This window comes from Platichthys flesus, chromosome 9, assembly GCF_949316205.1.
Source record: "Platichthys flesus chromosome 9, fPlaFle2.1, whole genome shotgun sequence".
Classification (NCBI taxonomy): domain Eukaryota; kingdom Metazoa; phylum Chordata; class Actinopteri; order Pleuronectiformes; family Pleuronectidae; genus Platichthys; species Platichthys flesus.
Window position 1 is genome coordinate 12,417,197 of NC_084953.1, and position 18,679 is coordinate 12,435,875.

Here is an 18,679-nt window from a genome sequence, read left to right on the forward strand (position 1 = left end):
GTTCTTGCAGCAAAACGCCACATTTGCACAAACACAAATCCCATTACATTACACAGTGTGATAAAGAACAGTGTCTTCACTGACAGGATCATCACCTGGTGTCTCAGTAGATGTGAGAGTGATGGGGTTCTCCTGGAGATAAACCATGGTTCTTTTGCTCATATATGATGCCTTATTTAGTGAAGATTGTTATTTAGATTTATAATTTTTCTCCATATTTAGAATAAAAAAAAAAAAGTTAATAAGAAAAAAAGTTGGTGTGGGTCAATGAAGATGAAAATCAAATAATAATAAATAAATGACTAACCCTAACCAGTAGGTTGGGAAAACCTGAAAGTTTATTATTTTCATTATGATTACATATCTTTGTTGTTTAGTGTAGTAATAAAACTGTCCCTGTTGCAGTGTGAGTTCTAATTCACATTGTTTAAACTGTAAATTATACAACTACTTGAGCAACATCCGGAAACCCGGTTACTCTGAGCGCCGTGTCATCTTGGAGAAGCTGACATTGTGTTGAGCAAACTTGAGCTAACTTTAGCTACGTTTAGCCAAGTTTAGTTAATCCTTTGATACAGAACATGGGTCAAAAGTGACCCTGCTTAGTTTTTATTTTCTATATGTTTGCAATGAATGAATTTCATCATTCAGTATTTCAGATATTACCCAAGTAAATATTAAATTTCTATATCACCTTAACACAAAAATGACCCATACAGTATGTGTTCACTATGGAACAACTGCCATACATTCACACAGCTGCTCTTGAACATCTGATGCGTGTTTGTTTTGTTAACATACCATTACAAGTGAGAAAGACAAATATGCACAATACTAACTAGCTTTTAGTTAGCTAGCTTATTTTCTGGCTAGCTAACCATAGCTACTACATCAACAAAATAAAACTCGAAATATAACACTATATGCTTAATAGACTGATTGAAATGCATTTAAAAATTTGCTTTTGATTTTTCTTTATCGGGAGTGTAAGTATGGATGGTTGCAGTCATTTCAGACTTTCCAGACAGGGTCAACATGTTCGTAAAGCTGTACCAAACACAGGATGAGGAAAATGAGGAGGCAATTCTTTGTCTTTATTCTGAGTCGGTACTCTGTGATGCTGAGGGCCTAGACTTTGTTCTACAGGATCAAGCTTGAGTTTGTGGGTGTGTCTTGGAATACAGCTCCACTAAAAGAAGAAGGCTCCTTTATAACATTTTGATGTCTTTGATCACAAAAAGGATCCTCTTCGGGTCATTTTTGACCCATGTTGCTCATCAGAAGGGTTCTGTTTGTAGCTCTGTTAATTTAATTGATAATAGACTGTAATATTTCTCACACTGGAGGAGAGACATGTCGCAAAGGTAAAACTTCCAAACAGCCGTATATAGTTATATAGTACGTTTAGCGAGAGTAAAAATATAACTTTAGCTAGTAAGCTAGCTAGCTGGGTTCATGCAAACAACAACAGTGAAGCTGTTGAGCCATAATGTTGTGTGTGAAGTGGGAAGCGGCCATTTATGGGCTAATTTATTAAATATAATACTCGTTCTTTCTAAACACTACTGTCGTGACACTTGAATGCACTGTTAGGGTTTAACGGAAGTTATCATCCAACAACACAAGAGAGAGCAACAACAGTGAATAAAATATTTGAAAGTGTGTTTTTCCATACCTCACCCAGGGAAGCAGCACATAACAACTTTGAAATTGAAATTTTGACTTTAATGTTTCTCATTTTGTCTTAAGTGCCAACATATAATGTATGTAGTGATTTTGGGCAATACATATATAATTGAATTGAGTTAAGTTATTAGAAAACCTTCAGACAGTGATTATGTGCAAACATTTATTACAACATTTTTGTGAGGCTTAAGCAGCCGGAGGTAAACAAATTGATATCTTGCAAATGAAAAGTCTTTTACATTTCTCAATTATTTTCTTCTTTTAATACAGTCTCTCCCATGTGACTGAGCGAGTAAAGAATGTGGAAACCCAAAGAGATAATTTAGAGAATAACTTTGAAGACATCAACTTAATTTCACCAAAGCAGACTGCTGAAGCTTTATATAAACATTTTGAGCATTTTTTTTTTGGACGTAAAAATTCAATTTTGTCCCCAAACAGCAGGAGGAATAACGACAACTAGCAAAACTTTTCACAGTGTTTATTTCGGCACCCAACTGTCATTTTCCCCATTTTTTTAGGGCATACAATGAATTGTGGGCCGTTCTCCAGTTAGAGTTGAGTCATCTGCTGGCGGAGGAGCTGCCAGCTGAGCCCCTTCGTCCAGAAAAGGACCGGGTGGTGTTCTTGCAGAGTGTGGCCCTGTTTTATGTGCGCTACCTCCAAATCTTCAGAAAGCTGGAGGAGATCTATGACCAGGTCGTCCACCCTCAGAAGAGACGATTAATTCGGACAATTCTTGATGGTGTGATAGGGAGGCTGTTGGAGCTGAAGAATGAAATGGTGGAGAAAGAGTATTCAGAGTACCACTACATGGACGACATCCTTCATGACTTAAACCTCATTCCGGTGAGTTCCATTTTTAACAAAACATTAAACTGAATTGGATTTATAAGATCTCAACCTTTACACTGACATATACACACCAAACATCAGCTTTTTCATCAATGTCTCTTCATAACTCATTTTCTTTGTTGTCACTTTAGGCAGACCTTGAAATCCCAATTCCTCGCTATTTCATCACTGAATGCAGCAAAGAATTCCAAGAACGAAAGACAATGGTGACAGATATCCTTAAAATGGTGGAAGTTACCGAAAGCCTAGAAGTGAGTTGAAAAGCAGACACATTTGAGGTAATACCTCAATCACCTACACTAGGTAGTAGGTGAATGAGGTATTATCTCTGATAAAAATTTGATAAAAAGATATTTCTCATTAGCTTTTGTGATGTTTAAGTGAATATTTGGTATATTGGTATATTGGTATATTGGTCTCGTTGTTTTATTGTCCCTGTAGCCTCTAATGGCCAAGGACATGAGTCCAGAGGAGGCCATTAAGATCATTCAAGTTGCGGAGAGGGCACGCCAAGGACGCCTGAGGGCAAAGTTGAATGAAGAGAGCAGAAATATGAACAGGATGTACAAGACCAAGGAGCCGGGAGCAGCTGACATTGAGTTGGCTGCAGTCTGCATTCAAAAGGTCCTCACTAACCAATGTAGTACCACGTGACTCTTTATTTACCCCGTCTTTGCCCTGTGTCATTGTACATAGTAAAAGAGTTTGTTGAATTTGATTTGTAGGTGTGGAGAGGTTACGTACAGAGGAAGAGGACAAAGATTGATCGGGAGGAGGAGATGATTTTTCTGGGAATGGTGAGTAATGTGCCATCTATTCCCTGAACTGTCCTTCAAAAACTCCTTAAGCTAGGGTAGATAATCCTGGAAAAGCTAGCAAGAGCAAACTACACCTTGAAAAAACTGCAGTGATATATATATATATATATAAATATATGCATTTTTATATGCATTATTTGCAATCGCCTTATATATATATATGTGAGGCCAGGTAGTGCCGGGTAGTGCCGGGAAGAGACATGGCCGGCTCACGATCTACGGCGATGGTTATGGCCCCTGTTTTCGATTCTGAAAACTCGCCTAGGGCTCCAACATTGCCAGGGCCGGCCCTGAGTTGGAGCATGGGACGGGTGTGACAGTATAATCGTAAATTATTTCTTAAGGTCCAAATTGAATGATTCTCTGATGATTATATTTATTGATGTCTATCATAACCTATAGAGGATTAAGATTTTTCACAAACAACTTACAAACCCTACTTTAACTAAAATGCTGGTCCCTTTTCAACTTACTTCTTTCTGTATCCTCTTCCATAGGTATAACTACAGATCTATCTATAAATCAAAGGTTTTCAACACATACAGTATTTTTTGTCACTCCTATCTTAGGCCATGAATCCAAAATATAAGGTGCCAAGCTCTGCAGAAATCGGTGCCAGAGCTGCAGAGGTTTTCAATTGCAAAAGACAGCGGGAGCATGAAGAAGACTACCAAAAGGCAATAGTAGCCATAACAAAACAACTCCTAGATGTGGAGGGTCATGACATGAGCAACACCATGAAAGACCAAATCCGACAGTGGTTCATTGAATGCCGGTAAGGTGACACAGAGGGTGTTGGTGGGTGACTTTTTACTGTCATGGTGTAATATTAAAATATATAACGACATAGAGTGGATGTGTTCTCACTTTTTCCCCCTTTGTGTGTGTGTTTTTCAACCAGCGACGCTACCGGCTCATTTCCAGACTACCCCGATGAAGAGGAGGGAGGCTCAGCTCTCATTTTTGCAGAGAAGAATCCTCAGCAGGTGAAAAATACCATCAGTCTTTTATTGCAGTTTCTCTGTAGTTTGCAGAAGGAGAAGGGGAGTTCCATGTATATTTATTTTTCTCAGTTAAAGGAAGAAATTGCTGCACTGGAAGAGGACGATTCCAAGAACAAACCCAAAAAGAAAGAAGAAAAGAAGAAAAATGGGAAGGACAAGGGAAAAAACAACACAGAAGTACAGTTATATTACATAAATGCCTTTTACAAAAGATTACATTGAGTAAATTCTCATGTTATCAAACTTTTTAAAGGGTCGAAGATATAGAATAAATAGGATTTTTTTGATTTATTTGAACATTTGTTGGCTTTTCCAATCCTTGACCACAGGAAGAGGAGGAAGGGTTGAAGATGCTACCTTCGGCTTTTCTGTCAGACTTGCAAGTGGGAAACAAAACCTTTGAAGGTGAGTTTAAGTTTAAGAAGGTATGGTTGAGAAGTTTGAGGGTATGTTGTTCAGATGGCAACATGCAAGAGAGGAATTAGAATGCAACAAACTTACAAGTTATTTTTAAATTTTCTAGCCATTTGACGTCTTTCAGTCTGTAATAACTCTCTATTCTTATTTGTGGTAAAGTCTGAAGTAAATGTTTCATCCTCAGATTTTTGGAAAAACCGCAACGAGTCCAAAAACTTTGTTCAGCGGCACGATCTGGAGCTGATCAAGGAAGAGATGAGGAAAGCCGTTGAGGCAGAGATTCGACCACAGGTGATTCTGAAAACAGAACTGAAAGTACAGAGCCCAAACTATTATGTTACAGGCTGATACATTGTTTGTCAAATTCAGTGGCACAGTCACTAATGTTTAAGTGTCATAATAGCGCCACCTTTTGCTGCACTCAGTGGTTTGCTGTGCTTGTGTTAGGTGGATGTGCAGATGAGAGAGGAGCTGGCTGAATGGAAACTGGCTGTGGATAAAGACAAGGGTGGTAAGGCCAAAGGAAAGGCCAAGGTACTGAAGTGAAACCCTGTGTTCACAGTTTACATTGATTTCCTCAAGCTGTTTCCTTACAATACATTTTTACTTGATAGAAGAAAGGAGCTAAGGGTGGGAAGAAGAAGAAGGAGAAAGATCTGACCCCTGATAGGTGACTTTACACAAAGCCTAACAGAATGGTGTTTATGATTTTCAGTGAAGAATAGAGTTTTACTAAGTCGTTAAATTAGTCAATTCAAATACTGGAGAAAACAACTGCATTACTTATCCACTTCTTCTAGGACTCTTGAGTCTCTGTGTCAGGAGCTTGTGGAACAGGGCTTGTTGAAAAAGCCAAATAATGTGCCGCTGCGGGATTATATCGGTAAGATTTTATACATTATTATTTGTGTAGAGTGATGTTTTATCTTAGATTTATTTTTATCTTCTTATGATCACAATTGCGTGTGAGCTTTTAACAACTAATTTGTTAACTCTCACAGTTCTGGAATTTGTATCTGTCAGTATCTGGAAATTGTGTAGGGGCGTGCTGCCCTCTTCTGGTCTGTGATTGCTAAAGCACCATGATCACAGTGAGCTATTTCAAACTAGAAGTGCACTCAGAGAGAGAATTCCTCCACTAAAGCCCAACGGTCCTTTAATGAAACCAAGTTTGAATTCACTAGATCTGGATTTTATTTGTAACTGAAACAAGGTGCACACACTCGTTAATGCAATTCTAAAGAAATCAAAAAAAATCCTTGTTCCGATCCCTTATCCAGATCTGACTAAAATTGAATGGGCTCTTTCTTGACTAATATCACATCCTTTCCCCAAAAAAACAGTCGAAAACATAATTTCGTTGGTGGCGGTAATGACCACAATAATGTGTGGAGTCAGAAATGGGATTTTGATGCTTCTCTTGCATTTTTTCCAAGCAATGCAGATTCACAACTTCTCGTGCAATAGTTGTTCCCTTCTTTTCTCAGGTGACTACAGCTACATTGGGTCAGAATTGAGGGAACTTGGCGTTGAGCCCACACCGTCACTGTCGGATGTACGACAAGTCTTAACTTTATATGGAATTTTACCATTAGGTATGGAAACGTCTTTCACTTTACATTTAAAATGAATATAATTGAACAATTATTTGTAGTTTGGACATGAGATATGAGTTGTTTGCAGGCTCTCAGGTGGTTCATGAAAAGGCTCCTCTGATAAAGGCCATACTACTAACAGGGCCAACAGGTGTAGGTAAGAAGATGCTGGTCCACGCCATTTGCCAGGAGACAGGTGCCAACCTCTTCGATCTGTCACCTCTGAACACAGCAGGAAAGTACCCAGGCAAGAGCGGCCTCGCTATGATGCTTCACATGGTCTTCAAGGTAAGACGGCGCCTTGAAGTCCAAAGAACCCAGTTTCATTGCTATTTTAGAAAGTTGATAATGATACTCTGAAGTTCTTTAAATGTAGCAAATTAAAATGTACTCAGTAAAGTAGCTAATCTTTAGCCAACCTATATGCATAATGAATATATAAGGACTAAATAAGCCAAGTGCCCCTAAATTGAAACCATTGATACTATGATATGTAATATACAGGGTAGTATATTTTCATTTAAAAAGTTGAATATATCACACTATGTACGTGTCTCACAGGTATTTATATTCTCATGTTATATTTACATTCAGACAAAAAGGTAAAATGTTGTTCTTTAAATTCATATTTCCTCAGGTTGCAAGACTGCTGCCACCTTCTGTGATATGGATCGGAGATGCAGAGAAAATGTTCTACAAGAAAGTCCCCAAGCAGGACAAAGAGGTACTATTACCCAGGATGACGTTGGGCATCATTATGCGTGTCATCATATTTCAATTATATTTGTCTTATGTGTGTGAACAGCTAGAGCCCAAGCGGTTGAAGAAGGATTTACCCAAGTCCCTTAAGTTGATCAAAGCGGAAGATCGTGTTCTGATAGTTGGAACAACTCGAGACCCTCTCAGTGCTGACATTAAGTCACTTTGTAAAACATACAGCAAAATCCTCCACATCCCAAAACCTGACTACGGATCCAGATGCAGTAAGAAAAGACCCCAAACTCTTCATTATGGTACTCTTTACTCCGTTGCTGTGAAAATTAACTTTCTGACTCTGTTTTTCTTCAGTCCTGTGGAAACAACTGATCACAAAGCAGGGAGGTGAGGTGACCAAGGCTCTGGACCTCAGCTCTCTTTCGAAGATTTCTGATGGCTACACTCCAGGTCACATGGTACAGGTGGTCCAGAGTGTTGTCACCAAGCGTCGCGTCCTGCAGCAGGCAACAAGACCCCTGACCGCTTCAGAGTTTGTTCCCCCTTTGGCCAAGATCAACCCTGTGTTAAAGGGAGAGGAAGAGGCCCTTAAAGTGAAGTGGATATGCCATATAAAATGTTCTTACATTACTTATTTTATTGCTGTGTTTAATTCAGTTTACTTTAATGTCAACATGCTTGTTTATCCTCCCAGAACTGGTATACAAAGACCCCTCTTGGAAAGAAGAAGATTAAAGCTGCCACTGGAAAGGAAGAAGAAGCTGCAGACAAAAAGAAAGTTGCAAAGAAGAAAGGAAAGAAATAAGTTTGTTATCACGGTCATGTGCTTTTCGTTTTTTTGTCTCTCTCTCTCGCTCACAACTTAAAATGTGTTCAAATATGTTGGAATTTTTCATGAAGATCTAAGATTCCCTGGAGAACTGTGAAAATGTTTAATAACACGCTATCTCCCAATGTTAAAGAAAAATTAAAAAGAATACTGGAGCTGTCGCCTGAGCCAAATCTACAGCTACATTTAATAAGTTCTTCCATGATCCTTCCATCAAGTTTTTTGGTAATCTGTTCAAGAGTGAACAACACCAAGGTCCCCAGGAGGTGGATCAAATGGCCTTCACTATGGAAACAGTTTGATGAAAATATTGAAATGAAATAAAATGAAATTCTGGAGCCAACGGTGAGGGAGAGGCCGATGCCCACCCTCATTACTAGCGTCTCTCCTAAGCATTTTGGAGGGGAGGAGAAGAAAGGCTACGCAACACCTTACACAAGGAACCGTAGAGCTGCGAGGATCCACAACATCAGGCAGAAGATGAAAGCACTGAAGAACCAGTACAAGGAGGCAGGAGAGAAAGAAAAAATCGACCTCAATGTTATAGTCACAAGCGCTGATATACATCAGATAAACTACATATGTACGAAGGCCTATCAGCAGCGAATCGTGGTGGTGCACGTAGAGCATGGGAGACCAACACACCGTCACAACATAGATGAGTCACACCTGCGGCACATGTGTTTAAGTGCAGCACTTTAAATTGAGCTGGACTGTTTGACTGCTGTACCCTGTCTTTTGAGTTTACTCTTGTCATAATCCAATTTATGAATAAGAAAAAAACTGACTATCTTTTCCCCCATTTCTTAAATGTTCCATTCAGCCAAACTAAATAAGGCTTCTATATGAGATGTACTGCACAGACCAGACCAATGACAGCTGTCTACCACAGTAGAATGGGGATTATGCTTTCATCATCAGGACCTAAAATTAAATCTTATCAGTTTACCTGTGAGTCTACTGTTATCCAGCCTTGGAACATAGAAAGGCTTTTCACGGGAGGAGAACTTCATGTCATGGGATGAGGTGAGGTGAGGAGTCCACTGCTGCAGCGCCGGGAGATGGGTTTGTCCCGCTGCTGGCTGTCTCTGATAACCTGCAAGATTAGATCCAACAGGGTCCTTCTCTCTTTCTGCTTGACCTCCTTGCTGTCCATGCACTGGCCCGAGGTGATGAGCAGGAAGAAGAGAGTCAACAGTATGTGCCATTTCCTCTCCACCTGCATGACTTCACCGTCTGAAAGCATATGCACAATAAGTTTTGTGACACAGGAATCAATCAATCATCAATCAATCAAACTGTCAGGATAAAGGTTTTAGCAGCATTGATGAGGGTAAACATATTGAAGGATAACTGAAGGTCAGATACTTTCTATAGAAATACTATATGTCACGCAGTCCTGCTGCAATCATAGTCTATGGTCAGCAGCCAGCAAGATCATGATCCACCATCAAGATTGGATGCCACTATAGTCCACAGCCAATTAGGATCCATCATCAGCTGCCACCTCAGTCGTGGTCCACCACCATTATCTGATGCCAACACGCTAAAGCTTGCATGCAGCTTCCATTACATAAAATTGAGTTGCAGTGTGGTTCTTGCAGCAGAACGCCACATTTGCACAAACACAAATCCATTACATTACACAGTGTGATAGAGAACAGTGTATTCACTGACAGGATCATCACCTGGTGTCTCACTAGATGTTAAAGTGATGGGGTTCCCCTGGAGATAAATCATGGTTCTTTGCTCATGTCTGATGTGTTATTTAGTGAAGAATCCTATTCGGTCTTATAATATAGTTGTTTATATTTTCTACATGGTTAGAATATAACATTTTTCAGTATTACTCAATTAATCATACATATATATTTTCTTGAATTTATAATTCCTCCTTTTTTATCAGCTCTCTTGTGGTGTGTCGTGCACTGGTTTGCACCTGACCTAATTTGTTTAATGTCCAATTAAATAAGATAAAGAGAACAAAAGTTGGTGCGGATTACGGAAGATGTAGGTCAAATAATAATAAATAAATGATTCTCGTGTATCACTGATTTCTTTTTAAAACAGTAGGTTGGGAAAACCTGAACGTTAGTTATGATTATTAGCATATCTGTGTTGTTTAGTGTAGTAATACAGATGTAAATGTTGCACTGTGAAATTTCAATTCAACAAATTAAACTATAAATTATAAAACTACATGATCAACTTCCGGAAACACGGTTACCATGGAGACGGTCCCAGCGCCGTGTCAACTCAGAGAAGCTGACATCCTGTTGAGCTAACTCTAGCTAACTTTAGCTAAGTTCAGCTAACTTTAGCTAACTTCAGCTAACTTCAGTTAATGTGTTACTGTTTGTATCTGTGATAGTTTATCTGACAGGAGGAACGTGGATCGTGTCTCGCTCTGGAGACGGAGACATGTCGCAAAGGTAGAACCGCCAACCGGCCGTGGTTACCATAGTTACCGCTGATACTGTACGTTTAACGCTTGCTTGTCTAATAAAACTTTAGCTTGTTAGCTAGCTAGCTGGGTTCATGTAAACAACAACAGTGAAACTGTCGAGCCATAATGTTGAGTGTGACGCGGACATGTATGGGCTAATTTGTTAATTATAATACTCAGTCTTTTCTAAACACTACTGTCGTGACACTTGAATGCACTGTTAGGGTTTAACGTAAGTCATCATTCAGCTACAACAGAGAATGAAATATTTGAAAGTGTATTGTTCCATACCTCACCCAGGGAAGCAGCACATAACAATATTCTATTGGAATATACCACTGACTGCTGTTCATGGTACTGTTGTCACGTGGTCCGTAGTTTGTGAAAACACGGACACGCCAGCTGCACTTTGAGAATTGGCGCGTGTCTATTCGTGATCTTACGGTACAGGTATGTTGATGTTGACGTACAGATAGTCCGGGTCTCCGTGAACAACAGTCAAGTGAAATATCTGTGTCATCTCTCAAGGATTTATTTATACTAATATTTTATTTAAGCAAGTTATGATTGTCATAATGAAAAAGTAACCCTGTCTTTCTTTTTATCTACAGATCTACAGTAAAGGGCCTTTAGATAATACATATTGTGATTTTGTGAAAAACTTTATTGAATGAAGTCATTGGGACAAGTTTTTGTGAGGCTTAAGCTGCTGGAGGTAGACAGATGGATTTCTTGCAAATTCTTTCTTTCAAAGTCTTCTACCTTTCTCAATTATTTTTTATCTTTTTAATACAGTCTCTTCCATTCAGCTCAGCAAGACAATAATGTGGAAACACAAAGAGATAATTTTACACTTAAGAGAATAACTGTAGAAGATATCCACGTGATTTGACCAAAGCAGACTGCTGACACTTTATATACAAATACTTTTAAAACACTATTTTGCTAATGAAAATTGGATGTTGTCCTGCAATAGCAGGAGGAATAGGTATAACAAGAAAAACTTTTTACAGTGTTTATTCCGAAACCCAACAGTGTCAACCTATTCTTTATGACCCCTTTTTAAAACAATTTATTTTACAAAATAACTGTTTCCATTTCTTTAGGTCATACAATCAATTGTGGGCCGATGTCCAGCTGGAGTTGAATCGTTTGCTGGCGGAGGAGCTGCCAGCTGAGCCCCTTCGTCCAGAAAAGGACCGGGTGGTGTTCTTCCAGCGTGTGGCCCTGTTTTATGTGCGCTACCTCCAAATCTTCAGGAAGCTGGAGGAGATCTATGACCAGGTCATCCACCCTCAGAAGAGACGATTAATTCGGACAATTCTTGATGGTGTGATAGGGAGGCTGTTGGAGCTGAAGAATGAAATGGTGGAGAAAGAGTATTCAGAGTACCACTACATGGACGACATCCTTCATGACTTAAAGCTCAGTCCTGTGAGTTTCATTTTTCTGAATTGGACTTCTGAGATCTCAACAGTTACCCTGACATAAACACACCAAACATCAGCCATTTCATCAAGTTCATAACTCAACTGCCACTTTCTTTGTTGTCACTTTAGGCAGACCTTGAAATCCCAATTCCTCGCTATTTCATCACTGAATGCAGCAAAGAATTCCAAGAACGAAAGACAATGCTGAAAGATATCCTTAAAATGGTGGAAGTTACCGAAAGCCTAGAAGTGAGTTGAAAAGCAGACACATTTGAGATAATACCTCATTCACCTACTACCTACTGTAGGTGAATGATAGAAATTTGATAAAAAAAAATATTTCTCATTCCCTGTTTGTGATATTTAAGTAAATATTTGTTAAAGTACATTGGTCTTGTTGTCTTATTGTCCCTGTAGCCTCTTAAGGTCAAGGAAATCAGTCCAGAGAAGGCCATTAAGATCATTCAAGTTGCGGAGAGGGCACGCCAAGGACGCCTGAGGGCAAAGTTGAATGAAGAGAGCAGAAATATGAACAGGATGTACAAGACTAAGGAGCCGGGAGCAGCTGATATTGAGTTGGCTGCAGTCTGCATTCAAAAGGTCCTCACTAACCAATGTAGTACCACATGACTCTTTATTTACCCCGTCTTTGCCCTGTGTCATTGTACATAGTAAAATAGTTTGTTGAATTTGATTTGTAGGTGTGGAGAGGTCACGTACAGAGGAAGAGGACAAAAATTGCTCGGGAGGAAGAAATGATTTTTCTGGGAATGGTGAGTAATGTGCCATCCATTTCCCTGAACTGTCCTTCAAAAACTCCTTAAGCTAGGGTAGATAATCCTGGAAAAGCTAGCAAGATCAGGCTACACTTTGAAAAATCTGCAATCAAAGGTTTTCAAAATATACAATATTTTGTATCACTCCTATCTTAGGCCATGGATCCAAAATATAAGGTGCCACGCCCTGCAGAAATTGCTGCGAAAGCTACCAATGACTGCAATCGGATTAAACAGCAAGAGCATGAAGAAGACTACCAAAAGTCAATAGTAGCCATCACAAAACAACTACTAGATGTGGAGGGTCATGACATGAGCAACACCATGAAAGACCAAATCCGACAGTGGTTCATTGAATGCCGGTGGGTGATTTTTTAAACTCATGGTGTAATATTTAAATATATAATGACATAAAGTAGATGTGTTCTCACTTTTCCCCCCTTTGTGTGTGTGTTTTTCAACCAGCGATGCTAACGGCTCATTTCCAGACTACCCCGATGCAGAGGATGGAGGATCAGCTCTCCTTTTTGCAGAGAAGAATCCTCAGCAGGTAAATAAAACCATTAGTGTAAAGTATGTTTCATTGCTCAGATTTTCAGTAGTCTGCAAAAGGAGAAATGAAGTTCCATGTACATTTCTTTTTCTCAGTTAATGGAAGAAATTGCTGCAAAGGAAGAGGACGATTCTACCAACAGACCAAAAGGAAAGGAAGAAAAGAAGAAAAATGGGAAGAAAGACAAGGGGAAAACCGACATAGAAGTACATTTTTGTTCAATACATGTCAATTACATAGAATAAAATACATGGGATTTATTTATCTCAACATTTGTTGGCTGTTCCACTCCTTTGCTAATATAACGTTTAACCACAGGAAGAGGAGGAAGGGTTGAAGATGCTACCTTCGGCTTTTCTGTCAGACTTGCAAGTGGGAAACCAAACCTTTGAAGGTGAGTTTAAGTTAAAGAAGGTATGAAGTTATTGAATGTATCTTGTGGTTAATAGCAGTTTGAGGTTATGTTGTTCAGATGGCAACATGCAAGAGAGGAATTAGAATGCAACACACTTATAAAGTATTTATACAGCTTGTAATTACTTTCTATTCCTATTTGTGGTAAAGTGTGAAGTAAATGTTTCATCCTCAGATTTTTGGCAAAACCGCAACGAGTCCCAAAACTTTGTTCAGCGGCACGAGGTGGAGCTGATCAAGGAAGAAAGGCGGAAAGTCATTGAGGCAGATATTCTACTACAGGTGATTCTGAAACTGAAATACTGCAGGCTGATTTAACTGTTTGTTAAATTCAGTACCACAGTCACTAATGTGTAAACATCATAATAGCGCCAATTTGCTCTGCTTGTATTAGGTGGATGTGCAGATGAGACAGGAGCTGGCTGAATGGAAACTAGCTGTGGATAAAGACAAGGGTGGTAAGACCAAGGGAAATGCCAAGGTACTGAAGGGAAACCCTGTGTTCACAGATGACATTGATTTACTCAAGCTGTTTCCTTACAATATATTTTTACTTGACAGAAAAAGAAAGGATCCAAGAGTGGGAAGAAGAAGAAAAAGGAGAAAGATCTGACTGCTGATAGGTTAGTTTACACAGAGCCTGACAGAATGGCGTTTATGATTTTCAGTGGAGAATAGAGTTTTACTAAGTCGATAAAAAAGTCATTGCAAATACTGGAGAAAACAACTGCATTACTTATCCACTTCTTCTAGGACTCTTGAGTCTCTGTGTCAGGAGCTTGTGGAACAGGGCTTGTTGAAAAAGCCAAATAATGTGGCGCTGCAGGATTATATAGGTAAGATTTTATACATTATTTGTGTAGAGTGGTATCTTGGATTCATTTTTATCTTCTCATGATCCCAATTGTTTGTGAGCTTTTGACAACTGATGCGTTAACTCTGACAGCAATTTCTTGGTCAGTATCTGGAAATTGTGTAGTGGCGTGCTGCCCTCTTCTGGTTTGTGATTGCTAAAACTCCATGATCACGGTGAGATATTTCAAATTAGAAGTGCACGCAGAGAGAGAATTCCTCCACCAAGGCCCAACGGTCCCCTAATGAAACCACATTAAAATTTACTAGATCTGGATTTTTATTATTTGAAAAAAATTACCTTATCTGTTTTTTTTAATGTTCCCTGATTTTCTCAGGTGACTACAGCTACCTTGGAACAACACTGAGGCAATATGACATTGAGCCCATGCCATCACTGTCGGATGTACGACAAGTCTTAACTTTATATGGAATTTTACCATTAGGTATGAAAGTCGTCTTTCACTTTACATTTAAAATGAATATAATCAAACAATTATTTGTAGTTTGGACATGAGATATGTGTTGTTTGCAGGCTCTCAGGTGGTTCATGAAAAAGCCCCTCTGATAAAGGCCATACTACTAACAGGGCCAACGGGTGTAGGTAAGAAGATGCTGGTCCACGCCATCTGCCAGGAGACAGGTGCCAGCCTCTTCGATCTGTCAACGCTTAATACGGCAGGGAAGTACCCAGGCAAGAGCGGCCTCGCCATGATGCTTCACATGGTCTTCAAGGTAAGATGGCACCTTGAAGTCCAAAGAACCCAGTTTCATTTCTATTTTAGAAAGTTGATAATGCTCCTCTCTTATATCTCAGTTCTTTGAATAAAGCAAATTAAAATGTACTCAGTAAAGTAACTAAACTTGAGCCAACCTATATGTGTAATGCCAAATTTCATACAATATGACTGAATAAGTCAAGTGCCCCAAATCACAGTGATCACAGTATACATAAAAAACAATCTATGACCGTTTCTCAAAGTGTCTTTATATTTATAGAAAGGTAAAATGTTTTGTGTTTCCTCAGGTTGCAAGACTGCTGCAACCTTCTGTAATATGGATCGGAGATGCAGAGAAAATGTTCTACAAGAAAGTCCCCAAGGAAGAAAAAGAGGTATTACTACTCAGGATGAACACTGGGTGGCGTCATTATGTTGTGTCATCATACTTACACTATATTTGTTTTATGTGAATGAACAGTTAGAGCCGAAGCGGTTGAAGAAAGATTTGTCCAAGTCCCTTAAGTTGATCAAAGCAGAAGATCGTGTTCTGATAGTTGGAACAACTCGAGACCCTCTAAGTGCTGACATTAAGTCACTTTGTAAAATGTACAGCAAAATCCTCCTCATCCCAAGACCCGACTATGGCTCGAGATATAGTAAGATGTTTTGAAACTCTTCATTATGGTACTCTTTACTCCATTGCTGTGAAATGATCTTTCTGACTCTGGTTCTGCCTTCAGTCCTGTGGAAACAACTGATCACAAAGCAGGGAGGTGAGGTGACCAAGGCTCTGGACCTCAGCTCTCTTTCGAAGATTTCTGATGGCTACACTCCAGGTCACATGGTACGGGTGGTCCAGAGAGTTGTCACTAAACGACGCGTCCTACTTCAGACAAAAAGACCCCTGACCGCTTCAGAGTTTGTTCCCCCTTTGGCCAAGATTGACCCTGTGTTTCAGGAAGAAGAAGAGGCCCTTAAAGTAAAGAGGATATGCCATATTCAATTTCTTCCATTACTCTTTTATTGCTGTGTTTAATTCAGTTTACTTTAATGTCAACTTGCGTGTTTATCCTCCCAGAACTGGTATGCAAAAACCCCTCTGGGAAAGAAGAGGATTAAAGCTGCCACTGGAAAGGAAGAAGACGAAGCTCCGGTCAAAAACAAAGATGCAAAGAAGAAGAAAGGAAAGAAATAAGTTGTAAATTTGTTATCATGTTTATGTGCTTTTTGTTTCTCTCTCTCTCTCTAGCTCTCTCTCTCTCTCTCTCTCGACAGGTACACAACTGTAACCTTTGTTCAGTTTCTAAGAAAAGATACTCACCTTTTTTTTATTTGAGTCTTTATCACTAATTAAAATGCTTTCAAATAATTTGGATTTTTTTCTTGAAAACTGTGAAAATTTGTAATATGTAACAGAACAAATTCAGGGGTGAAAACATAACCTTTTTGGCAAAGGTAAAAATCTGCCTCAATGTTAAAGTCACAGGCGCTCATATACAACCAACTTAAATACATCCACTTAATTAATATGATCCAAAAGAGAATCAGTGGCCCAGTGGACAGACTTGTATTGCTATAGTTATCAGAGCTTGGGCCATGCTGTAATTAGACGTGCCATGATTGGCCGTTTGATTTCAGTCAAGGGCATCTGTTTTAGTGTATGGCTACAGCTGCCTGGCTCGGACACTTCGTTAAGAGTACTACATTTGGGATGTTGTTGACAGAAATAACACACTATCACAATGGTCTCACACACAATACCTGTATGGAGTGCTTTTTTAGCAACACAGTCTGGGCTTATTAGTAGATGACAACAGTAGGTGCATGTTTGACTGTATGTGTTGAAAACATTCCTACATTATTTCATTATGCCTGCTGTCAGATGTTGAGAGTCTGGACCAGAGGAAATGTGACACACAGGACGGGGGGGCGGGTTTTTCCAAACACAGATCCAGAGGCTTAGGTGGACTGTTCAGCTGTTTTGTCGAGTTCTAAATTCTCTCAACACATCCTCACATTGCCTTGGTTCCTTTAACATGTCGCTATTTTTAGGTCATGTGCACCATCAATAGGATGCTGCACACGTGAAGGCCCACATTTCAAGATGGCAGGGCGATCTGAGAGTCATCTTCAATCTCCCAGGACATGATTTAAAACCTTGTCTTCAAGCAACACAACACCCCTTTTAAAAAGACTGAATGAATATACAACCAAAAAGTCTGTCCTTGCTGTTTCTTCCATTCCACTCAAATGTCAAAGAAAATCTATATTGTAATAAACGTGCTGCTGGAGAAAAAGCTAAACTGTTTTTCTTCTGTGGGTCACCAAAGCCCTCTCGGTGACGACAGGTTGTTTTGTGTGCCCCAGCAGGACTGCTGCACAGAGATAATCCTGTCGGTAGAGTTTCACTGGTCTTAAGGAGGGCTCTGTGGCACATGCAGCTGTCTGTCAAAATGAGGGTAGCACAATGCTGGGCAGTGCTGGCTTTGTTCTGTTTGGATGGCTGGGTGAGGGAACCCCACAAACTCAAACAGCCTATAAATTACCAATGTCGTAATTGTAACTGAAGCCGGACGAGGTAGAGCTGGGTTGATTGGCATAAACCAGCTCTGTAGATAAAACAGTCTTTTGGATTTGCAGTGGAGAGCTGCCCTATGGTTTTTTTCAGTCTGATATCATTTGAACACTTAGTTATAAAAATCTTCATCCACTTTGTTACTTGTTCCATTTTATAGGTATTCGTCTCTTTAATTTCTATGACCTCTCAACATAAGCAGTGCTTAGCAGATCCACAGACTTTGATCACTTGAATAGGCTTCTAAGAAGACTGTGTGAATAAACTGCATCTGCTGTATACTGTGTAGACTTCTCTACTCCTGTCTGTTGACAAACACATTTTAGATCTTGAGCAAAAGAGTAAAATCGCCTTGCAGTTGTATCATGGGTACAATTTGAAGACTGAAAGACAAATTTGAGATATTATGCTCAAGAGGCCAAATACATGTTTAGTGAGGCTACCATGACCTGGACCTTTGACCTTGGACCCCACAATCTAATCAGCTCATCGTTCAATCCAGATGAACATTTGTTCCAAATCTGAGGAAATTCCCTCAAGGCGTTCTTGAGATGTTGCATTCACAAAACTAACAACACATAAGAAAACCATCAAACACACCAAGCCCATTGTCTACATTTGATTGTTTTCGGTGCTTTCATTGATGCTGATCATGAGTCGCTTCACGCCATTACAGCCAAAGCTATCTTTGCCCTCATACTGACAGAAGGCTATTTTGGAGGTTAGTATGTGGGAAGAGATATGTCAGCTGTTCAGCATTACACTCCATCACAGCAAAAAAAAAAAAAAGGAGAGAGAGAGAGAGAGAGAGAGAGAGAGAGAGAGAGAGAGAGAGAGAGAAAGAGAGCTACAGGCAGTCCGCACTTGGGACTGAGATGCAGTTCACAGACATAGGTATGTTCTCCGTTGGATAAACGATTGTTGTTAATCTTATTATCTTAAAGGCTTTGTGAGGAAAACTGAAGACCGGGACAGATCTGTTGCCATGGATGT

General features: G+C 39.6%; 3 protein-coding genes across 3 annotated transcripts in view; all 3 read left to right on the plus strand.

The window, feature by feature from the left end:
* Window positions 1–1,353: 1,353 nt before the first annotated feature.
* Window positions 1,354–7,978, plus strand: LOC133961004 (dynein regulatory complex protein 11-like). Its single transcript, XM_062395919.1, has 19 exons — window positions 1,354–1,364; window positions 2,208–2,535; window positions 2,673–2,792; window positions 2,983–3,165; window positions 3,267–3,338; window positions 3,929–4,134; window positions 4,261–4,345; window positions 4,433–4,540; window positions 4,693–4,768; window positions 4,965–5,071; window positions 5,228–5,314; window positions 5,395–5,450; window positions 5,581–5,663; window positions 6,268–6,375; window positions 6,464–6,663; window positions 7,013–7,099; window positions 7,181–7,358; window positions 7,444–7,682; window positions 7,784–7,978. Exons 1-19 carry the CDS (start codon window positions 1,354–1,356, stop codon window positions 7,892–7,894), a joined length of 2,445 nt encoding a protein of 814 aa, XP_062251903.1. The 3' UTR covers window positions 7,895–7,978.
* Window positions 7,979–10,157: 2,179 nt separating this feature from the next.
* LOC133960894 (dynein regulatory complex protein 11-like) lies at window positions 10,158–16,497 on the plus strand. Its single transcript, XM_062395753.1, has 19 exons — window positions 10,158–10,350; window positions 11,471–11,798; window positions 11,924–12,043; window positions 12,212–12,394; window positions 12,496–12,567; window positions 12,727–12,932; window positions 13,036–13,120; window positions 13,219–13,329; window positions 13,442–13,517; window positions 13,713–13,819; window positions 13,932–14,018; window positions 14,099–14,160; window positions 14,291–14,373; window positions 14,728–14,835; window positions 14,925–15,124; window positions 15,417–15,503; window positions 15,590–15,767; window positions 15,852–16,090; window positions 16,190–16,497. Exons 1-19 carry the CDS (start codon window positions 10,340–10,342, stop codon window positions 16,304–16,306), a joined length of 2,460 nt encoding a protein of 819 aa, XP_062251737.1. The 5' UTR covers window positions 10,158–10,339; the 3' UTR covers window positions 16,307–16,497.
* A 2,007-nt stretch (window positions 16,498–18,504) lies between these two features.
* Window positions 18,505–18,679, plus strand: part of obscna (obscurin, cytoskeletal calmodulin and titin-interacting RhoGEF a) — a 40,388-nt gene continuing 40,213 nt past the window's right edge. The window contains exon 1 of the mRNA XM_062395653.1: window positions 18,505–18,580. The gene's annotated coding sequence lies outside the window, so the exon portion shown is untranslated. The remainder of the gene's footprint in view (window positions 18,581–18,679) is intronic.